Here is a 25,314-nt window from a genome sequence, read left to right on the forward strand (position 1 = left end):
AAAGGTACAATATTGGTCTTTACAGGGTCAGATTTGTTCCCTCTGAAGTACAAAGTAATTTCTAACAGCAATAAGTACAAATTTGTACCATTTAACCAGCCAAAGGGTACATTCAGTATTCTGCATCACTGTACTAATGAACAATATATATTTAAATTGCACATTTTTTATTTGAAAGCCAGACAATTTTGGATCATCAAGTTTTTGAACCATATTCAGTTAATACTAAAATCAGATAATGTTTTTACTTTTTATAATCTTTACTGGCCCAAAAAACCATGGGTACAAAAAGGACTCCCACTGAAAGATACTTTTTTGTACCTCAATATAAGGTACAGCCCCAACGACAAGCTTTGTACTCTTTTAAGTACAAATCTGTACTTACTTAGTGTGTATATATCCAGCAGACTTGGGAAGTAATGAATTACATTTACTCACATTACTGTAATTGAGTAGATTTTATGTCATTTTAAAAAAGTAGTTTTTAAAATAGGTAATTTTACTTTTACTCAAGTACTTTTTGACACAAGTAATTTACTTTACTACATTGGAAAACTCCCCGTTACTGAGTAAAAAATAAAATATGATGGCAAAAAAACCAATTGGCGCTGATGTGCCGGCGCACGGATGCTTTCGCATGGAATAACGAGGGAATAACGTCCTCATGCAACGCAAAATGCGCCTGCCTCCCCGGACAGAGCTGTCAGCTTTCAAAACTTCCACAACAAACCCGTGAAAGCATGTGGTGTTAAGTATTTTTATTGTTAAACAATCTGCATAAATGTTAAAAAAAAAACATGTAAATAGCAGTTAAAGCAAAGCAATGGCAAGTTAAAAAATAAAAATGAACCGTATAACTCTAAAAATACAGTTTATAGTCACATATGACCAAAACTTTTTAACAGTAAAGAAAATAATGGATCATAGAAACCTCTGCCACTTGTTCTTGAAAATGTTTTATGGGCTGGTCTGAACAAAAATACTGCCTGAAAGATCCAAATTATTATGTGGAATACTAGTAAAAAAAAAAAAAAAAAAAAAAAACGATTTAATTTGTTTGACTTTTTTACAGTAACTATGTAACTTTTACTCAAAGTACATTTTAAAAATGAGTACTTTTGTACTTTTACTCGAATAGATTTTTAGATGGGTACTTTTACTTTTACTTGAGTAGAATTTTAGCAAAGTAAAGGTACTTTTACTTAATTACAACTTTTCTGTACTTTTTCCACCTCTGGTATTTAGATACTGACAACTCAGACGTTTAACTCGACTACTTGACTACTTGTGCCTATTCCTAAATTTTGATTCAAGGACAACTTTTTATTTTAGCCAAAAAAGTCCAAAAAATCATGTCTTGCACACATTCAGTAACCTGTATGCTGGTTTAATTACATTATATTGTTTCTGTTCCTGATAAAGCGGTCAAGCAGTGTTTAGTTTTCAAGCTTCACATGTTAAAAAAAAAAAAGAAAAAATGTCACTTCCACAGTCCAGCATTCATTCATTAAAGTGGGGAAAGAGGATGTGATACACTGACTGCTATTTTTAAAGCAGTCTGTGAAACTGTGGTCAGAAACTTCAGGAAGGATTTTACCCACAACTTGATCTGCTTAGGAGTGCATTCACTGATTCATCCTTCACTTTTTAATGAAAGTAAAAATGATGTTTAATAACAATGTAATAATAATGTAATAATAATAATATTTCAGAAAACGCTCAGTTTGTTGTTCTTGTAATTTTACTACATTGCCAGTCAATTACTGTAAAAATACATGGGCAGCTTAATGTCTCATACATGAAGCCATCATAGGTCAATTTCCAATTTTCATCTCTTTTTTCTCCTCTTACCGGTCTTTCCGTCTCCAGTGTCTGATTCCAACACGTATTTTGGAAGTACTATCTATCCAGAAGTATTTGAGTAACGCCGCATTCTTAGTCTATAAGGTTTAAATATGATGTCGGCCCACCTTTTGCAGATATAACACCTTAGGAAAGGTTTAGGAGTATTTCATGAAGGTTTTATCATTCATGGAAAAAGGTTCAGACAGTGATGAGGGTGAGAAGAAGAATCTATCTATCTATCTATCTATCTGTCTGTCTGTCTGTCTGTCTGTCTGTCTGTTTATAGATATATAGATATCGAATATCGGAGAAGCATGATTTCCACAAAACATGCATAACAATATTGTCTATCTATCTATCTGTCTGTCTGTCTGTCTGTCTGTCTCTCTATATATACACATCGGATTGCTAGGCAGAGAAGCATTATTTCCACAAAATATGCATGATGATATTGTCTATCTATCTATCTATCTATCTATCTATCTATCTATCTATCTATCTATCTATCTATCTATCTATCTATCTATCTATCTATCTGTCTATCTGTCTGTCTGTCTGTCTGTCTGTCTGTTTGTCTGTTTGTCTGTCTGTCTGTCTGTCTGTCTATATATACACATAGGATTGCTAGGCAGAGAAGAATTATTTCCACAAAATATGCATGATGATATTGTCTATCTGTCTGTCTGCCTGTCTGTCAATATATATACATCGGATTGCTTGGCAAAGAAACATTATTTCCACAAAACCTTGCATGGCAATATTGTCTGTCTGTCTGTCTGTCTGTCTGTCTGTCTGTCTATATATACACATCGGATTGCTAGGCAGAGAAGCATTATTTCCACAAAATATGCATGATGATATTATCTTTCTATCTATCTATCTATCTATCTATCTATCTATCTATCTATCTATCTATCTATCTATCTATCTATCTATCTATCTATCTATCTATCTATCTGTCTGTCTGTCTGTCTGTCTGTCTGTCTGTCTGTCTGTCTGTCTGTCTGTCTGTCTGTCTGTCTGTCTGTCTGTCTGCCTGTCTGTCAATATACATACATCGGATTGCTTGGCAAAGAAACATTATTTCCACAAAACCTTGCATGGCAATATTGTCTGTCTGTCTGTCTGTCTGTCTATATATACACATCGGATTGCTAGGCAGAGAAGCATTATTTCCACAAAATATGCATGATGATATTATCTATCTATCTATCTATCTATCTGTCTGTCTGTCTGTCTGTCTGTCTGTCTGTCTGTCTGTCTGTCTGTCTGTCTGTCTGTCTGTCTGTCTGTCTGTCTGTCTGTCTGTCTGTCTGTCAATATATATACATTGGATTGCTTGGCAAAGAAGCATTATTTCCACAAAACATGCATGACAATATTGTCTGTCTGTCTGTCTGTCTATAGATATATAGACATCGGATTGCCAGCATCGCCCTGTACTTAATCTATAGGGTTTCATATGATGTCGGCCCACCTTTGGAAACACCTTAGGGCAGGGTTAGGAGGGTGTTAATGGAATTTTAACCATTCTTCCAGAAGGGTTAAGACACTGATGTTGGATGAGAAGGCCTGGCTTGCAGATTACTATTATTGGGAGCTTGAAATTGTCCAAAATCTCTTGGCATGTTGAAGCACTGAGACTTCCTTTCACTGGAACTAAGGGGCCAAGCCTAACTACTAAAAAAAAAAAAAAAAAAACATAATCCCCCCTCAACCAAACTTTACACTTGATACGATGCAGTCAGAGTACTGTTCTCGTGGCAAAAAGGGAAGACTTCTGGTCTTTACTGCGCAGACTTTGGGTACAATTTTGAAAGGGATTATTTGAAATATGGTCAATATGTCAGAAGTTACTGCCCTATGACCACTTGGTTTAGCCTAGTTAGAAAGACTGGAGTTATATATAGCATCCTACATTTTAATTTTCTACACCTTACACAACAAAAGTAACAATAGCATGATTTAAGGTGGAATAAAAAACTGCTATAAAAAAATCAATGCCGAACCATATTTTTCAGTATGAGTATGCATTTAGGCTACTTTCTTGGTAAAATCAAAATCAAACCAAATCTTTTTTTTGTGCCAGTAGCATATTTTTAAGCTAGGGGGCAGCACACACCTGTGTGACTGTAATAACAGTCTTTAAGACACCACTGTTCTTAAATCATGTATAGATAGAGAGGATCTGTGTTGGTTGGGGTGAAAGTGTGGGTTTTGATGGCTGAGCGAAACTTTTGGTTTGAGTGTGAAAAGCGTGGTTAATCTAGAAGCTTCCACTTTCCATGAGCTCGCCTACATATTTAGTATGTAAATTTAAATGATGTATTTTATGCTCGTACCAGTCTTCTTCAACTCTCCCTACCTGACTAAATTCAGTCATAGTCATAGTTAGTTAGTTAGTTGGGCTGTTATACATTATCTGAGGATAAAAAATAGTGTTTATTTATTCTTCTAAAGGTCTAAAGGAAAGGGGGTTGGGTAAGTATTCTATATGGAGTTGTATGTACTGCTGAGCCAGACCACAAGGCCTGAGAATAGAGCAGAAATCATAATTCAGATTTGCTTTCAAAAGCCACAGTACCAATCAAAAGTTTGGACACACCATTCTTATTCAATGTTTTTCTATATTTGTTCTTATTTTGTTATTAAATTTATTTTCTACATTGTAGATTAATATTAAAAACATGAAAACAATTAAAGGCCACAAATGGAATTACATTTAATATAGTCTTCAAAATTAAATTCACGATGTACAAAATCATAAAACACATAGAGGAAGAAGAGGTGTTTTAAATAGTGGATATCATCACTGTCCAATGAAAAATATGAATCTCCAAAACAGAAACTTTACAAGAGAGAGAAAAACCCTTTCTAACTTTCAATGGTTAAAAAAAAACGTTAGAAAAAAAGCTAGAAAGTTAGAAGTTAGAATTCTATATTTTTTGATTAGCTGATTAAAAAGCATTTTAAACAGAACAATGAAAGGTTTTGTTTGTTACAATGTATTTCTGTTTATAAATAAGCTTTTATCTACAGTTACAGTAGATACAGGAATTATCATGATGGGTAGTCAGATTTTGGCTTCTATCTTCTATTTTTTTCTTCTTCTATCCATCTTATCATGTGTGATATCAAAGATCACAAAGTTTAGTTTAGTAAACTTTTAGTCGGGTTATTTCTGCTCCATCTGAAGAACGTTTCAGCTGCAGATGGTTGTTTGAGCATTGATGCTTCCATTAAAAAAAAAAAAAACACCTATAGTTGAAAAGCAAAACATTGAAACAAGGTTGGGTAACACTTGGATGATACTTGGATGATCCATTTTATGGCCTCTTTGATGCTCAACTGTCCATTAATTAACATTCAACTAAATGTCTATTAAATGCAAACCTAAAACCTAATCCTAACTGATAATTAGACTTTAAATCTAACTCTAAACCCAATCCTAATTTGTGATGTGAAAGGTAAGATTTGGTTTAGAGTTGAGTGTTGGGTTACATTCAATAGAGAATCATTTACTTTCATTTTTCTGTTCAATTGCATTTAATAGACATGCAGTTGAATGTTAGTTAAGTATGTCAGTTGAGCATCAATGAGGCCATTAAATGGACCATCCAATAAAGTGTAACCCATTGTTGTAACACTAACGTTTAATATGACATTAATTCAACAGTGAATAAACAATGAAATGCCAGCTGGGTTGTGGCTCAGTTTTAGAAGGAACTTCATGGTTTTCTATTGTGTTTTTCCTTTGGATCCAAATGCTGCCATAAGTAGGCCCATAAATCTTTGGTAATCCTTGGTAAAGGCTTTTGAAGGCATTTGTTCTCAAGACGATGATGCATCCCTGGAAGACAAGAAGATAAACGTCTTCATCCTGTGAAAACCTAGGTTTAAAAAAGAAAATACTACATTTGAAAGCACTTTTAGAAATGTTGTACGTATTAAATTGGTCTACGTACAGCTGCTTAGACCAACTGGTGCTATTTTCAATGCAATCTCTTTTGAATGCAACAGTGAAATATAACTTGTAAAATATGTAAAAATCAATACTATTGGCTTTCCATCAAAGAACATTTACGTCTTCAACCTTGCTGAGGGTGTGATGGCAGTAAAAATCCATTACAAGAACAATAAAATATAAATCAATGCAATGTTTCCTCATGCTTGGTGCACAGAATCTGCTGAGCTTTGCATTTTCGAAGGAAGTGGTCATTGACAAGAGTGAGCATGTGAAAGAGGAACTGAGGCAAGTGAGATTATTGCATCTGTGAGTTTCAATTCATTTGTACGAATTTACGGTCACTTTTCTGTAATTTATATGTTTGCATCATAATTAATGTTTGCATCATTTTCAAACTGAATGCAGCCATCATTTTCGCAACATTTTTCGCAACATTTCTATTACACTTTGGTCAGGCCTCGGTCTTGATATGGCACCATTCCAAAACATTCACAACTTTAATTTTCTGCTACCATTCTTTGGTAGAACAACTTGTGTGGCTAGGGTCATTGTCCTGATACATGACCCATCATCTCTTGAGATTCAGCTCATTGACAGATTTCCTGATTCCTTCATTGTCTTTAGAATATATTGGTATAATTTAGAATTCAGAATTCAACAGGCAACAAAGAGGCAACAAAACCATGAGGCAAGTGAAAACCATGATACTACCACCACCATGTTTCACAGATAGGGCAATGGTTTTATGCTGGAATAAAGTATTTATCTTTCTTTAAACATACTGTAACACCTATTGTTTAAACCAATAAGCTCAATTTTAGGTAGATGCAATCAAGAGTTTATGAGCTGTTCTTTTTCAAAATGCTTTGCTTTTACAGATATGAGATAGCATAGTTATAAGTAGAGGTATTGGCATATTAAATCTTTGGTTTGCTGCTGGTCTTGATTGGTAATAGAAAATGTGGGAGGTTTGAGACCCTACAGTTAAAGACTGGGAACTGTGGTTAAAGTGAAAGCTTCCACTTTTTGCCCCTGGTACTGGTAGCATTTTGGGGGGACTGTTTGTGGTATACCCACACTAGCTGAGTCATTGCACGCCTTTACCATTTGCAAGCCACAGGAGATGCCATCTGTGGTCGGGGTCTCTCCGAAAAAAAACATATAAATGTGCCCTCAACAAACAGACAACTGGGTCAAAACGCCCAACACCCATGTTAAAGATATGCCATCTGGTTTGAACCAACAGAAAGTCTACTGTGGTGCAAATGTGGGTCATCTGTGTGGGTTCTTCTATCTGGTTTTGGAGAGAATGTGTCATAACTGATGGTGTCGTAATTAATCAGATCGACATTTTGTGAATAATAGTGATTAAAATCATTATTTTATGAAAAAATATGCTGGTAATTGCTGGGATTTAATGGAATAATGTTTCCTGGTCCAATTAGATATGTGCCATCTACTGTACCTAAACACTGAATGCAATTACATGTAGAATTATGATTTCTGATATGATATCTGATTATTCATGTAACCATGTAAACAGAGTAAAAAAAAATAAAACTAAAAGACTGAAACTGAAAGAGTTAAATCTATTTAGATCTTTATGTTTTGGATCATTGTCTTGTTGGAAGATAAATCTTCGTCCCAGTCTCAGGTCTTTTGCAAACTCCAACAGGTTTTCTTCCAGAATGGTCCTGTTTTTGGCTCCATCCATCTTTCCCATCAATTTTAACCATCTTTCCCTAACCACGTCCCTGCTGAAGAAAAGCAGGCCCAAACCATGATGCTGCCACCACCATGTTTCATTTTGGGGATGGTGTGTTCAGGGCAGAGGTGGAAAGTAATGAATTACACTTACTCAAGTTACTGTAATTGAGTAGATTTTATGAGTAATTTGTCCTTTTTGAAGTAGTTTTTAAAATAGGTATTTTTACTTTTACGCAAGTACATTTTGACACAAGTAATTTACTTCGCTACATTGGAAAACTCCCAATTACTGAGTAAAAAATAAAATGCTGGGGGAAAAAAAAAACAATTGTCTGAATTAAAAATAAATAAATAAATTGGCACGGATGCTCATGCATGCACTCTAAGAAATATAAGTACAGATTTGTACTTAAACGAGTACAAAGCTTGTCGCTGGGGCTGTACCTTATATTAAGGTTCAAAAAAGTACCTTTCAGTGAAAGTACTTTTTTGTACCCATGGTTTTTGTGCCAGTAAAGATTATAAAGATTATAAACATTGTCATCAACTAAAAATGGCTCAAAAACTTGATGATACAAAATTGTCTGGCTTTCAAATAAAAAATGTGCAATTTAAATATATACTGTTCATTAGTACAGTGATGCAGAATACTGAATGTACCCTTTGGCTGGTTAAATGGTACAAATTTGTACTTATTGCTGTCAGGAAAGACATTGTACTTCAGAGGGAACAAATCTGACCCTGTAAAGACCAATATTGTACCTTTGAGGGTACAATTATAAAGAATGTACCTTCGAGTACAAAAAAGTACTCATATCGTACCTCTGTTTTTTAGAGTGTGGAATAACTAGGCAATAACGTCCTCATGCAATATAAATTGTGCCCTGCCGGACAGAGCCGTCAGCTTTCAAAACGTCCACATCAAACCTGCGAAAGCATGTAGTGGTAAGTATTTTTATCATTAAATTCAATTCAATTCAATTCAATTCAATTTTATTTATATAGCGCTTTTTACAACAAAGGTTGTCACAAAGCAGCTTTACAGGAAAAACAGGTCCACGCCTCTTATGAGCAGCACCACAGAGATGCCAATTTTATGGTGACACAGTGGCAAGGAAAAACTCCCTTTAAGAGGAAGAAACCTTGGAAGGAACCAAGACTCAGTCAGAGGAACCCATCCTACTCGGGTTGACCCGCTCAGTACAAACAAATAACAAACAACAAACAAATAACAGAACAAAAACAGTACAGAGAATTAATGTGAACTATGGCTAATATAACAGGTACTAATTTATGAATATAAGAATGTGATGGGCACAAACTATAGAGCTATGGCTAATACAGAAACAGATACTGAGTGTGTTAATGGTAATCAGTGCAGGGTTGCAGAGCCGGAGAACGACACAGCGGGCAGTGGAGAGCCAGGCTGGGAACATCAGGAACAGGGCATCTCCATACATGTAAAAGAGATAGATAGAGAAAACAGAAAGGAAAGAAAGAGAAACAAAAAGCAGAAGTTAGAAGGGCTGTGTGATAATTCTGAGTAGAAGGACAGGGCTGATTCCTGAAAGCTGGAACCACAGACGGACGCATCCAGGAAGACCGGCCGGCCAGGCGTCTCAGCACATGTGAGAAAGATAGAGAGAGAGAACAGAGAGGGGAGGGAAGAAAAAGGGGTTAGAATGGTTTTATAAAACTCTGCTGGAGTGGGATGGGCACTGGTAGCAGCAGCTCAGGACATGGGGAGAGAAAAAGAAAGCAGATGATTAGGACAGGGTTTATATTTGCTGGATAAGCTGTAAGAGGAAGAAAATTGTAATGAGACATTACTCAAAAGCTTGAGCAAATAGAAATGTTTTGAGTCTAGATTTAAAGATTGAGAGTGTGTCTGAGTCCCGTATATTAATAGGGAGGCTATTCCAAAGTTGGGGAGCTTTGTAAAAGAACGCTCTTCCTCCTGTATAGTTTTTTCTAATACGCGGGACTAATAACAGGCCAGCGTCTTGGGAGCGGAGTGAACGCGGCGGATTGTAAGGAGTAAGGAGTTCCTGTAGATAATGCGGGGCCAGACCATTAAGGGATTTATACGTCAGGAGAAGTATTTTATAATCTATACGAAATCTAACAGGTAGCCAATGTAGGGATGAAAGAATAGGTGTAATGTGATCGAACTTTCTAGCTCTGGTAAGCACTCTTGCGGCTGCATTCTGAACTAGCTGGAGTTTATGGAGTAATTTATGTGGACTTCCAGCCAACAACGCGTTGCAGTAGTCCAGCCTGGAGGTTATGAATGCATGTACCAGCTTCTCAGCATCTTCGAGAGAGAGTATACTGCGGATTTTAGCTATATTTCTTAAGTGGAAGAATGCAGTTTTGACTATGCTACATATGTGAGCATCAAACGAAAGAATTGGGTCAAAGATGACCCCAAGGTTTCTCACAGTTTTACCAGGTATAATTAAGTGACCGTCTATGTCTACAGTATTAACATTTATGTTTTTATCAATATTAGGACCTAATAGAAGGACCTCAGTTTTATCAGAATTAAGTAAGAGAAAACAATTAAACAATCTGCATGAATGTTAAAAAAAACATGTAAAAAGCAGATAAAGCACAGCAATGGCAAGTTAAAATATAACATGACCTGTAAAAAGAAAAAAAACTGGATCATAGAAACCTGTGCCACTTGTTCTTGAAAATGTTTTATGGGGTGGTCTGAACAGATACTGCCTGAAAGGTTCAAATTATTATGTGGAATAATAGTTAAAAACTCTAATTACATCAAACAATTAACAGTAACTATGTAACTTTTACTCAAAGTACATTTTAAATCGAGTACTTTTTTACTTTTACTCAAGTAGATTTTTAGATGGGTACTTGTACTTTTACTTGAGTAGAATTTTAGCAAAGTAAAGGTACTTTTACTTAATTATAATTTTTCGGTTCTTTTTCCACCTCTGGTTCAGGGTGATGAGCAGTAATACTTTTCAGCCATACAAAGCACTTTGTATTTATGCCAAAAAGCTCAACTCTGGTCTCATCTGACCACAGAACCTTCTTTCATATGTTTGCTGTACAAACAGCACTTCTTATGTCATGTCTTTCTTTCAACAGTGGTTTTCTTCTTGACACTCTTCCATAAAGGCCAGATTTGTGGAGTGCACGACTTGTCCTGCCTAGTTGTCCTGTCGACAGATTCTTCCACCTCAGCTGTAGATCTCTGCAGTTCATCCAGAGTGATTATGGGCCTCTTGGCTGCATCTCTGATCAATCTGACTCTCCTTACATTTCAGTATGATCGCTTGCACAGTGCTCCTTGAGATGTTTAAAGCTTGAGTTGATTCTTTACAAAAATGTACAATTTCATATCTTTATGTTTGAATGAGCCATCTACTGTACCTAAACACTGAATGCAATTACATGTAGAATTATGATTTCTGATATGATATCTGATTATTCATGTAACCATGTAAACAGAGTAAAAAAAAAAAAAAACTAAAAGACTGAAACTGAAAGAGTTAAATCTATTTAGATCTTTATGTTTTGGATCATTGTCTTGTTGGAAGATAAATCTTTGTCCCAGTCTCAGGTCTTTTGCAAACTCCAACAGGTTTTCTTCCAGAATGGTCCTGTTTTTGGCTCCATCCATCTTTCCCATCGATTTTAACCATCTTTCCCTAACCACGTCCGAAGTCTGAAATGTGACAAAAGGTTGAAAAGTTCAGGGGGGGGGGGGGGGCGTAGTTCAAGGCACTGTATGTTTAACTATGAGCTATATATGTTGTCCAGAGATGGTTTGGATGGTGCTAGCTGGAGTTTTCAAGAAGATATTCATTGTATATTATCAACTCAGCAATATGATAGGCACATTATTGTCTTATCAACTCAATTAATCCATTAGTTGTACAACACAGAAACCTATTATTATTTCTGACCTTCCTATTTGTGATGTTTACCTTTCATGTGGTTAATCATTAATTGACCATTAAAATACACCTAAATAAATCATTTAGGGAGAAAATAAAATCCCTTGTTGGAGAGATAAATGATTCGGAAGTTGTTTCACATCATATCCTTGTGTCGTTGCTCGGCTTTTCACATACACCACAATGGTGTGTTGTTTGTTCTTGACCTTAACGTTTTGTGCTTTAGAGTTGTTGGTTGTTTTACAGTTTGCTAGATGCTTTTTGGTTGATTTCCGCGATAAGAGCAGAGAGATGACTAGAGTTTGATTAGAAAGGTCTTGTGAAGATTCTCATACAGTGTTTGAAATGAGAACTCTCACTCAGGATGATTGTGGTAAAGCGCACCCTTCTGCAGTCACTGCAGGCTTTTAGTAGGCCATACTCACAAAAAAAACGCCACAGCTGTTCAGTTCTAGTCCTTATCTTTATTTGCCATCAACCCATGGGTCCCTATTTTAGTTATCTTTAGGTGAGCCATCAACCATCCAGCTTGTAGCATGATTTAGAACATGTAAGTGTGTCTTTGCTATCATAACGACGGGAAAAGTATGCTTTCCATGGCACAAAATGCTCAGAATTCATACGCTAGTTCTCTTAATTAAGAGAATCATGGGTGTGTTTTGGGCGGAATGTGAAATAAACCAATCAGCATGCCACTTGCCATTTTCTTTTTTTTTAAATAAATTGCCAGGTGCACTCTGACTTTTGTCAGATTGCTATTTTAATGGCGCAGTGTTTCTGCGCTTCTTAGCAGAGGAAACGGACCTGCTCGTTCGTGCTGTAAAGGTGTGCAAGCACATCATTTATGGGAACAGCAAAGAATTCTGTTTATCGTTGATGTAAAAGTTGGGCTTGTGCACTGCTGCTTCTTTATATTTTTTTTAGTTTTGAGACAAACTTGTGTTGCTCAACAATGGTTCAATCTATGTAAGTTACCAATATATAGTAGTAGGACACACGCACTGTGATATTACAACACATCAAATATATAGGTCAGTTGCTTTCATTAGGAAAACAAAAAAAACTTAACTCAACAAAAAGTATTTTCGTTTCCCGCAGTACGAAAAGTTTGCAAGACCCAAATAACGAAACACAATCACATAAGCGTTCTTAAATTTTGTGACTGTACTACTGAAGTGACGGGCGACCCGATTGCGTCAACACCATTAGAAGAATGTACTGTATGCTGATCTTGTACATTTATGTCAAGACAATGGCTTTACATAATGTTCATAAAGTCTGTCTGAGAACTCAACGTGTTGACAGATACCCAGATTCACAGATTGCTGTACTTTCCCCTTTGCTACTGAACATTTTAACCACCAAGAGGGTATTTTTACTCACTTACGGATAGCTATCAGGGTCTTCAGGCTTTTTAATCTGTGGTTAGAAAAGGAGAGCAAGCCACCATGACCTAGAAAATAAGGAAACTGGTGAGTTTTGAAGATGCTCTGAAGTTGCTAAAAGCTTTTTTTTTTTTTTGAAGATACTGATCATGACTGTACTGTAGAACTGTTTGCAGTTTGCATCACAGTACAGTACGCGAACAGTTGGGTGGTTTTGATGGTTCTGGTGATAAAGTGAACCTAGTGTTGTTATTCACCAACTACAGTATTTGGAGTTGCATGATTATGCTTATGTGCTTATGTGCTTATGTGTGATGAAACAACATTGTTTAAATATTCTTCTTGTAGCTGCTTCCTGAGTCCTGTTTACACTGGCTGGGTCTCTGCAGGGCCTTAAAGAAAGAGTAATCTGGTGTAAAATGGACTTGGGGTGTAGTGAAACATGATAATGAGTACAAACTTTTGTCAGAAAGCCCACCTCCACTTACCAACAGCATCCTGAAAAACAGTGCTTTTAGCTGATGCTCCCAATAGGATTATAATGCTAGTGATAGGGTCATAATGACTGAGGAAATCAAGACAAATAAAAAAAAACATCTTGGGTAATAGACAAGAGAGCAAAAAAAAAAAAAACGCTGTATGATAAGCACATATATAAAAGACACACAAAGGAAACGCAGAAAAACTGGGCTATAAATACACTAGGAGGTAAATGGAACAAATTGTTGGTGCACGTCTTGCTGGAGCATCTGTGACCAAGACAGCAAGTCTTTGTGATGCATAAAGAGCCACAGTATCCAGGGTAATGTCAGCATACCACCAAGAAGGACCAACCACATCCAACAGGATTAACTGTGGACTCTGTAAGAGGAAGCTGTAAGTCTGAAAGGGATGTTCGGGTGCTAACCCGGATTGTATCCAAAAAACATAAAACCACGGCTGATCAAATCACGGCAGAATTCAATGTGCACCTCAACTCTCCTGTTTCCACCAGAACTGTCTGTCGGGACAGTAAATTATTGTGGTCTAAAATCAGGTGTTTCTGTTTTATTGCTGTCCAACCCCTGTATTTAACAACAGATTTCTCCTTAAAAAAAGCCTGAAAATGTTTTACATTTGTTAATCTAAAAAAATGCCTTAATTTGTCTTAAAAGTTTGTTTTATTTTTATGCAATTCCTTATTCCTTCCATTCACTCTCTTTCAGTTTCATTCACACTGAAGTCACAGAGTTTCAGTCTCCTGATATCAATCAACAAATCAAACATCTTGTTCTCCCTCAGGGCAGGTTCCTCAGCTCTAATCCACAGCCAACCTCCCATTCAATCCGATTACCATGCGTAAACCACAGAGTTTCAGTTTCCTAACAGCAAAGAAACCTTATTTACTCCATCAGAGAAGGAATCTGATTTATAGTCTACAGCTATACTGGCCCACAATTATCTATTTGTTGTTTTTTCATTATATCAGTGTTCTTTTCTTCCAGCTCTAGCTGTGTTTCCAATGTTATAACAGTGTTATAACATCAGACTGAACTAAATAGAACCAATCACATTAATAATGGCTCAGATTGGCTTTATTTTACATACAGATACATTAATTTACCTGGTTTTAGTAGTACCTAGTTTATACTAGTAAGAATATAATAATAACTAGTAAGTCAACCTAATGTTGCTATTACAAAAGTGGTCTTAATTGTATCCTAATAAAAAGTTATATTTAATTTCTCCACAGATATTCTTCTTCTCTACCAATCAGCAGAGGTGTCCATTATAATTGCTGGCAGTAGTATGTACTTTCATTTCTCATATTGAAAATCAATCCATAAATGAGGATTAGTTTGGAAATTTTTTAAGGTAAGCATTTTATTTTCAGCGTATTATAGTCAAGAATTTTTTATGAAATACCATATGTCATTTTAGGCAACCTAAACTTTATAATTTAGCAATAATACATGAGAGGGAGTGCTATAATGTGTAATATTGGCACTTGTGCCGAAGATCAGCACAGCAGTGCCAATATTACACATTATAGCACGAACCTGCAGTTCCATTATCACTGTTTATTAAAAGATTTTGAGTTAAAGAAGACGAGAAAATACGATCTGTTTGGTTATAAAAACTCTGACAGTTAAAATAGTCCCATTACTGCTCTGCTTTATTGGCCATTATCGGCCATCAAAACTGTGGAAATCTAAGCATACTGTAAATAAACAATAGTGCTTTACTCACCCAAATAAATGTTTTTTTAAGAAAGTAATATGTGTAGGTTAAATTTCAGTGCTTGTTTGACTGAAAGAAAAGTTTTTTTTTTTTTTTAAGAATGAAAGTTTTTATTACTTCAGCTCCCCCTAGCGGTAAGATTTCTGATACTGGTGGCTGATAATGTGTGTAATAACGTGCATTTTTGAATCGCTAAGCTTGTTTTTTTATGGGACCGCGTCTTTGCCTCCACCGCTTATTGGAGACATGGAGTTTCCACAGCGGCTCCCAGTGGTGTATAATGACATCGCATTTGCTTTGTATTTGGCTTGTAAGCACTGCATTGTTGCTAGGTTGCCTCTTAATAAAGTGTTTGAGAGCATCAGTTGTAAAGTTGTGAAGAGGTACAGGTTACAGGTATACAGTGAATAGCTCAATTTGAGTAATGATCTAATCCATACTATGGCAAAAACTATTTAACAAAGTACTGAAGTACTGAGAAATGAAGGTCAGCCAGTCAGAAAAATGTCAAGAATTTTGAAAGACCATTGAAAAACTGTCTCTCATCAGGATGAAACTGGCTCTCTTCAGGACTGCCCTTGAAAGTGAAGACCAAGAGTTACCTCAGTTAATAAATTCCTCAGAGTTACCAGCATCAGAAATGTAAATACTTTACATTTTGACATTTTGGTTTGTTTTACTTGGTTTTAAGTTACTGCATGATTCCTTAAAAGATAAAAAACCCTACAAATATTAAAATATTCCATTGAAATGTACTGTATCTACAATCCAGTTTTATTCGCTCCACTTTGCCCTATTTAAACTGTTTCTAATACAGAATGGAACCCCAACACTCTTCCATCTGTGGTTTTGGAAGACCTTTCACACCTACAGTTCAACCGAACACTGTAATTAAATGTGGTAGCACGGCCACCACTGGGTACGTATTCACCAGTCCCACACCAGTGGGAGGAAACTTGACTTGTGTTTGTTCCGGTGAAGCTGGAGGGGTGGGCTTAAATAGGCCACATTTCAGTGTTAAAGAAGTGGAGACCACTAGAGCTAGAGCTAGAGTGAAGAGTAGGGTAAAAAGATGAAGATGCCACTCGTTCTTCACTGCTCAGCTGCTGTTCTGCTGTTAGTGATGTTTTATTCGCCTGAAAAACAAGGTAAGTTTGAGATCTCCTTAATTTTATTTTTAGAAGAATATTTTTAACTTCTTAAGTGTTTTTTTGTTTGTTTTTTTGGTTTTGCCAACCAAAAAATTTACATGTTTTTGAGACTATCAAGTCTGATGAATACCTGACTCTTCTTCTTTTATTTTTATGTATTTTTTTTTTTGTTGTTTTTTTTTTTGCAGGTAGCGAAGCTCGTGCCGTGACTTGCTGTCTGGAAACATCGAAAACCATGTTACGTCTTGATTTGCTGAAAGGATACAAGGAACAGAAGACCTTCTTATGTCCTGTGCATGCTATAATGTAAGAGTCATGGACATGGACGTGTCTTTTTAACCAATTTGAAGACATTCCAACAGTTAGGGACGTTCAACAAATGTATGCCACCAGATAAAACTGACCAAAAAATAATTTTGCTTGTATTTATTGGTTTCTTTTAGATTTACCACCAAGAAGAACATCAACATCTGCTCTGATCCCACCGCACCATGGACCATCAGAGCCAAGAAGTTCTTGGACAAGAAGAAACAGCCTCCAGTGAAGCCCAAAGATCTTCCACACCATAATCCCACCAGAGCTCTGAAACCTGAAGCACAGGCGCAGAGTAACAGCACGACCACCGTTAACGAAACATCAGTGTTTGTGTGATATGATTCGATTTGACTTGATATGAACATTGATTTTGAACCATTTTCTCTTTACATATTATATGACAAAAGGATTTGTAAATACGCTCTTTATTAAAGCAGATATTTGAGGTAATATTTTACTTTTAACTTTTAATTCAATTGTATTTAATAGACATGCAGTTGAACATTAGTTGAATGTCGGTTGAGCATTAATGTTGAAGCCAGCAAATGGACCTTTCAAGTAAAGTGTTGCCAATTTTTTGTGTTATTATTATTATAATGTATTTTTGTTAATTAACTTTTGTACAGTGAAAGGAATGAAATATTATTTTATCTAAAAACAAATAATAAAGGACACATTTTTTTTATATCTGGTTTCTTTCGTTATTTCTGGGAAGTAAAAAAAATAGAGTTTAATGAATGGAATCACAATTAATAAATGGTTAATAAATGATTTGTACATATTTATAAGTGTACAACAATTCAGTTCTTTAACTATAACAGGTGCAGGGATGAAAAAACGACCTAAAATTCCATATAGCCTAATACAAAATAGATTAACCTTACATTTATTCATATATTGCCTAGTGTGCTCTGAGGCAACAAAGACAATTTTGGGGTAATTACATATGTCCATGCTATACCCTATTTATTTATTTATTTATTTATTTAACTTAAAACACTTAAAAATGATGAGTTTCTTTGATTTTACTAAATTGGAAACCTCTGGAATATATTCAAGAGGAAGATGGATGATCACAAGCCATCAAACCAAGAGTGGACCAGGAGTGAAGCAGCGTAACGTTTTCCAAAAGCAGTGTGTAAGACTGGTGGAGGAGAAGAACATGATGCCAAGAAGCATGAAAACTGTGATGAAAAAACAATCAGGGTTATTCCACCAAATATTGATTTCTGAACTCTTAAAACTTTATGAATATGAACTTGTTTTCATTGCATTATTTGAGGTCTGAAAACTCTGAAACCATTTCTCATTTAAAATGTTTTAACATTTTCAATATTTTCTTATTTATAAATAAAAGAATGAATGTGAGAAATGTAAAATGCATTTATATTTATATCAGTGATGTCAATTAAAATACTAGTATTTACCCCCCTTATGTTTGTACAGTTAGACAACTTTTATTAGATAGATCATGATGAAGCTGTGACTTTTTTCTCTAGTTCTGGAGATTGTTCATCCCTCCCTGCATATTTTAGGGGCTTCGTTGCTCCAAAAATAAAAATAAAAAATACTTGATTTAAATTATCAGCTTGTTATCAAAATCAAAAATAATAAAAAAAAGTTTGAAAATATATAAATTTTTTTTATCATGCCTTTGATGGTTAATTAAAGTGTAAACATTCTACATAACATTAGTTTTCCAAAAGGGGTAGGCAACATGACCCTAAAATAATATTACAATATTTCAGTATATTTATTTTATTTTTTTTTTTTTGCATGAATTTAAGGCAATGTTTTTATTTTAAGAATATTCAACTGCAAAAGTCAGCAGGAATAAAAACATGCTAAAATTCTGCTGTATTATAAACAACAAAAAAAAAATACCAATAGTCTGACTGTGTATAAGTTAATAATAATGTAATTAATTAAACATTAGAAAGATTTTTTTTTTCTGTATGCTGTTTTGGAGGAACATGTTTTTTTTATTAGACAGAAACGAGATGCACTAGACTTGATAACATAATAAGAAGTGGGATAAGTTAATACACTATAAATATATGTATTTTGATTAATGAAAATGTTGATCACAGATGGCTGGGACACTCTGGACGTTGGCATTATGATAAGAGGTCATCCGTCAGTCTTCTAGGCCATTTATTTCCCTCCTGTGTTCTATTCAGTTTCTCTGGTAGCGGCAAACGTCCTATTTTCTCTCGTGTGGTTACACCGACATGACCAGCTTTTCTTTGTAACTGAGGGGGTGTACAGACTTGGAAATGTTGATGTAAGACTTTCAAGATGAACGACAGAGTTGAATAAATATCTGAATTTATTAAAGGAGAAATCTGGTGTGAAATGGACTTGGGTTGTAGTGAAACATGATGATGATGAGTTGATGATGTGTATCAACTTTTGTCAAATAGCCCAAATCCATTTACCCCTAGCATTCTTAAACAAGGCACTTTTAGCCGATGCTCCCAACAGGCTTACAATGGTAGTAATAGGGGCATAGAGTTGCCAATGCAAAGAAATCGCTATGTTTGCATCATTAACAGGCTTAAATTAGCTCAAAACTTCATTGGTATAATTCTGAGGGCTATTACCTTTAAAACAAGACACTAAGAACTTAGTTAGTTTATTAAAAACAGTTTTTATACACACAATAACTTCAGGTAGTTCTCTGATTAAAGTCACTGACTAGTAAATACTTTATTTTTGAGCTAAGTTTATACATTTATGCCATTTATGCCATTTTCATGAATTAATTGAGTTAATTTTCCAATGTGTTCCCTTATCCTACATACGCGTCAGATTTCTGTGACTTAATTTCAAGATGGCAGCACCCAGGGAACTCCCTGTATGTACTGAATATATAAACATTGTTTTTAATATAAACTATTTGTGCACTTTTGAAGTTCTTAGTGCCTCGTTTAAATGTGAAGACCCCCAGAATTCAACCAACGAAATCTAAAGCTACTTTGAGTTTGCTAATCATGTAAAAATAACGATTTCTTTGCATTTAGGCAGCACTATGCCCCTATCACTAGCATTGGAAGCCTGGTGGGAGCATCGGCTATAATCACTGTATTTTGGAAAGAAGGGAGTAAATGAAGGTTGGCTATTTGACAAAGGTTTGTACTCGTTATCATGTTTTACTACAACCCAAATTTATTTCACACAGGACTTCTCCTTTAACCTCCTGAGACCCAGATTTTAGCTTGGAACGTATTTTTAATTTTTAAATAGAATTATTTAGACATAAACTTCTTTGGACGTCTTACAGGAAATCGTTTTTTTTTTTATTTTTATTTTTATTTTTTTTTTTTTCGCCACAAACAATGTTCTCATATGGGCACTATTGCTTATTTTACTGTTAAAAATATATTTATATATATATTCTTGCCATTTGGGATCAGAAGGACCCAAATGGTCCCAAAACATAATATTTGCTTTCTCTCAGTAGTTGAAAAAAAAAATAGTTTTAACATAAAAATTGGCTAAAAATATAAGCCTGGCCCATGTTTCTGTCTGGACTGGCTGTAGAAACTTTTGACTGGGATTCCCGCCATCTTGTTTTCTTAATCATTTAAGTGTAATGGTGTCAATGTTTAAAAAAATTAAGTATTACATATCATTATGCAGGTTAATAATAAAAAGAGCAAATAGAGTTTGATCTAATTGTCTTACTTTCTCCTTGCCACATTATTATATACACAATTCAGGGGAAGTGTGGAGTCCACGATGGTTCTAGTACACAGAAACAGTTGGTTTGTTAGTTTGTTTGTTTGTTTGTTGCTACCAGCTGTCAGACGCTGGTATTACGTGGGTTCTGATTGGTTAGAGATGTGCGTGTATTGTAGTACTCATTGGTTTCATCACTGGGTTTTCCCCTTTCGCTTAAAGGTTTCTTAACTTAACTTAACAGCCCCGGGGGAAGTTTTATTTGATACATCACAATATCAATATTTTGTCCAAACTACTAAATACTAAACTTCTCAATCATTAAATGAACAACTGCATTATTAAGCTGTTATGTGATCATAAATATGATATAAATAGTATATAATAGTCATTAATAAATTAGAATTACTTCTTGAAACACAATATTGTCTAAAACATGCCGTCCAATAAAAAAAAAGAAAAAGTAGCACAAGAGGTTAAAAGCAAACAAATATATTTATTTTTTAAATATTGTTGCTTAGATTTTGAGTACTTTTGTCTAAAATGACATATAAGGGATACATATTATATTTCAGTAAAATACAACTTCAAACACATGTTTAAAAAAAAGGATAGAAATATATTTATAGGTGCACCATTGACTAAAAAAACACAACCACATTAATTAAGAGAATTAGTACATGACTTTTGCACTTTTCGAGATGCTCAAGGTGTACTTTTCCCGTCATTATGATAGCAAAGACACACTAACATGCCACAAAGCAAGCTGTGTGGTTCGCCTTTAAGTCAATTTTACAGCAATAGCAAACATGGATTATTATTCAGTCAGATTTCAAGACTACACTGTACATTTTCAGAGAAAATGAATCATCATGTACAGGTTTCTGTAATGTGGTGTTGATAGAAATCAGAGGTCACCATATCTCTAACATAGATATACAGTCTAGCCACATGTTCACTATCCAAAACCACCAGTGATCCTATCTAGAACTTTTGTATGTAATATTAATAACAGTAAAAAAGTGCTGAGAAATTGCATCACCCTGTATGAAGCTCTCAGATGTGAATGGAAGGAAACCGGCAATGTAAGCATAACCATTTCATGGGTTTCACTTCCTGTCATGTAGCTCTTAGAGACAACTCCTTTCTATCACCAGCACTATGTACAAATTTGACAAGCAGAGCTTCACAAAAACGACTGTAAATTACTAAATATTTATACGTCGATGGACGTGGTGGTCTGGAAATTAGGTGTGTTTTTAGATCATTTTCTGGTGTATTGCTATCTTGCCAATGGAAAACACAGGTGCTCCACTGACTGAATAGTTTATTTATTATTTTTTTATTTTTTTTTTTTTGGGTGCCAGAATGATGCAACATTGTAGCTATGCTACAGTATTTGCGAAATCATATTTGTGAAAGTTTTAAGAGTCCAGCAGGTGAAGACAAGGAAGGGGAATGTTTGTGTGAGATGAAATGTGTAGATCGTAGGTGTGTGGTTTTGTGACTGTCTGAGATAAGCATTTTTTCCTCATGTGGTTTCACACCCACAATTCCACATTTTACTCAGGTCCTAGCAGTCAGTCTCTAATAGTGAATGTATTACAAAACATTGACCAAATGACACATTTACTCATTGCGTTCTGATTAAGAATTCATTCACTCAGTCTCTTTAGCTAAATATATATATTTAGCTAATATATCAAAAAAATCCATCCACCCTGTCTCCAGATTCCAGAGTTTGGTGTCAGGAATCATATACTTCTATAAACAGTTTGGAAGGCTCCCAAAGGCTCTGAGTGTGAATGTACATAGAACCACCCTGGCACCTCCACTCTGTCATCAACCCCAGTAGACTTCTTCTGAAGGAGGAATCTGTACCAACTGTCTATGGTATGTCAATAGATGAGGGAGATGTAAGTACTTTCAAATAATGAGTATTTTGCTTCTGTCTCAGTCAAACATGAACTACCTTGTTTGTGTTTTGCCATTTACAGTAGCACAAGCTAACACTAAGGTCCGTATTTACTTAATAATGTAAACATGACATTGCCAGAAACAGCTTATTTGCATAAAAGTGACCTTAAAGCCCTTAAACGGCTCATTTTGAATGGGACTGAAACTGACAAGAATAGAGCTGAGATCTTTTTCTTTATGTAAGAGTAACTTTGTGCAAAGAACTTTATAAACTTGTTTTGTACAGAATATAGACCCTATATATCCTCTTTTAGGTGAATTAGGTTTCATTTAAGTTCTCTAATTTGAATTGCATGCAGTGTCTGGAGAAGATCAGAACCAGAACCAGAATTAGAACTGATTTTCTTTTATCAGTTTTCTTCTAGCCAACTTTTGAATAACCTCATACAGACAAACAAGACATCCACAACTGATGAGCTCCTATAGAATCAAAAGAGACTAGACCTTTTATCTGTATTAGTATTCAAATTTAGAAAAACTAAGATAACCACTTGAGTTCTTTATGGAATCATATGCTTCTATTAACCATTTGGAAGGCTAATTTATTGTAAATATACATAGAACCACCCTGGCACCTCCTTTCATCCACCCGTCAACCCCAGTGGACTTCTTCTGAAGGAGGAATCTGTACCTACTCTTTATGGCAAGTGAGTAGATTAGGAACATGTAAGTACTTTAAAGTAACTTTCAAGTTTTGTGCTTCTGTCTCAGTAAAACATGAACTCACTTGTTTGTGTTTTGTCATTTAAAGTATCACAAGCTAAAACTAAGTTGGTAATCACTTAATAATCAAAAAATAACATGACTAGTAACATCTTTAGGACTATTTTATCAATGCCTAAGTACATCCTTTTGTTAGTAAAAATTCAGAATTTGTATAATGATATTGATTACAACACATTTATACATTTTTCGGGTGTAATCGTTAATAAATACTCTATATTTGCCACTGTTGAATCAATGTTTGTGGTTCAACTAAGCGTTCTGTTTCGGGGGAAGAGTCAACAAATACGTTCTTTAAACTTGTTCCTTAATTTTTACTTTGCGAAGCTCTTTGGGAAACATTTGCAGAACTGGCTTGTTCTTTTCTCATGTCATTCCTTGGTTTGTTTGTTATTTGCTAAGATTGATAGTTTTTCGGGAAACCCACACCAGACCTAGAACCAGAACCAGAACCAGAACCAGAACCAGAACCAATTTTCTTTTATCTGTTTTCTTCTAACCAACTTTTAAAAAACCTTATACAGACAAACAAGACATACTCAACATACTCAACTAATGGGCTCCCATAGAAATAAAAGAGGGAAGACCTTTATCTGTATCAGTATTTAAATTTAAGTTTTTAAAAAAGTTAAGAAACCACTGGATTTCTTTATGACCTGCCCATAACCTCTTGTTCCATTTAAAAATTTAGAGCACCTGAAGGTGGAATAACCGATTTCCGTTCCGTGTCTTTAACCTAAGATCTCATATTTTCCATATTTCGTGTGAATGAAGGTGCTTCAAGGTCCCACCCCCTACCCACCACATAATAAGACCACAGTGGTCCAGGGGCTCTCGGTGCAGTCACTGCAGCTGACTTTGTTCTCCACTTCAATACAAGATGAAGATGCATCTGGGTGTCGGGGTCTTCTTCTTTGCTGTGTTCTCCAGCACCTTTGCTCGTAAGTTCCATTTCTGTGAATGCATAGCGTAGCATAGCACTCGTAGGTTTTGTGGTATGGCCTAGATTATGACAGCAAAAGCTGTAGTACAGTTTTTAGCTTGTGCAAAAAAAGGGGTTTGATGGGTTTAGTAAATGATTGTAGATTATACTATACAGCTCTGGAAAAAAAAATGATGAGTATTATTTCTTTGATTTTACCAAATTGAAAACTTCTGGAATATAATCAAGAGGAAGATGGATGATCACAAGCCATCAAACCAAACTGAACTGCTTGAATTTTTGCGCCAGGAGTGTAAAGCAAAAAGTTATCCAAAAGCAGTGTGTAAGACTGGTGGAGGAGAACATGATGCCAAGATGCATGGAAACTTTGATTAAAAACCAGGGTTATTCCACCAAATATTGATTTCTGAACTCTTAAAACTTTATGAATATGAACTTGTTTTCTTTGAATTATTTGAGGTCTGAAAGCTCTGCATCTTTTTAATTATTTTAGCCATTTTGCAATATTTTTTATTTGGAATTTGTAAGAAATGTTGTACATAGTTTATAGAATGAATCAACAATGTTCATTTTACTGAAACATAAACCTATAAATAGCAAAATCAGAGAAACTGATTCAGAAACTAAAGTAGTCTCTTATTTTTATTTTTTTATTTTTCCAGAGCTGTATTTGGGAACATTTGAATAGCTTTTAATTGAGCTTTTTTAATAAAGTAACCTATATCCACAATTTCTGCATTTACAGTACCAGTCAACAGTTTGGACACACCTTAAATTAAAAAAAGTGTTCTTTTAATTATTTAAACTGTTCTTCATTGTACATTAAGGCTAAAGTCATGCAAACTATGAAGAAAAACATATGGAATTATTTAGTAATAATGTAATATAATATGTTTTACATTTTATATTTTTAAAAAGTAGGTTTTGCACATCTTGGCTAGATTTTCTCAGTCAGCTTTTTAAGGTAGAGTCACCTGGAATTTCAGGCTTTCAGTTAACAGCTGTGCTTAATGTCTTTGAGAGCATCAGTTGTAAAGTAGTGAAGAGGTAGAGTTACAGGTATACAGTGAATAACTCTATGTGAGTAAGGTTCTAATCCAGATTATAATAAGCAAAAACTACTCAACTAAGTAAAGAAAAAAAAAATGCGATTCAAGGTCAATGCGACAAATGTCAAGAACTTTGAAAGTATCCTCAAGTGCAGTTTAAACGAGCATCAAAGATGTTATGAAGAAACTGGCTCTCATCAGGAGCACCCCAGGAAAAAAGGAGCAAGAGTTATCTATGTTAGTAGCACAGTATTTTGGTTGGTTGTACTCTTATAAGTTACTACATGATTCCTTATGTGCTTTCTCCTAGTCCTGTAATGAGGAAATGTGTACAAACTTTTGATTGGTACTCTCTATAATATATATATATATATATATATATATATATATATATATATATATATATATATATATATATATATATA

At 35.0% G+C, this 25,314-nt stretch overlaps 1 protein-coding gene across 1 annotated transcript; it reads left to right on the forward strand.

The window, feature by feature from the left end:
* The first annotated feature begins 16,096 nt into the window (after positions 1 to 16,096).
* Positions 16,097 to 17,201, forward strand: LOC103030954 (C-C motif chemokine 8-like). Its single transcript, XM_007241079.4, has 3 exons — positions 16,097 to 16,198; positions 16,390 to 16,507; positions 16,645 to 17,201. Exons 1-3 carry the CDS (start codon positions 16,123 to 16,125, stop codon positions 16,850 to 16,852), a joined length of 402 nt encoding a protein of 133 aa, XP_007241141.3. The 5' UTR covers positions 16,097 to 16,122; the 3' UTR covers positions 16,853 to 17,201.
* Positions 17,202 to 25,314: the final 8,113 nt, after the last annotated feature.

The sequence above is a fragment of the Astyanax mexicanus genome, chromosome 8 (assembly GCF_023375975.1).
Source record: "Astyanax mexicanus isolate ESR-SI-001 chromosome 8, AstMex3_surface, whole genome shotgun sequence".
NCBI classification, from domain to species: domain Eukaryota; kingdom Metazoa; phylum Chordata; class Actinopteri; order Characiformes; family Acestrorhamphidae; genus Astyanax; species Astyanax mexicanus.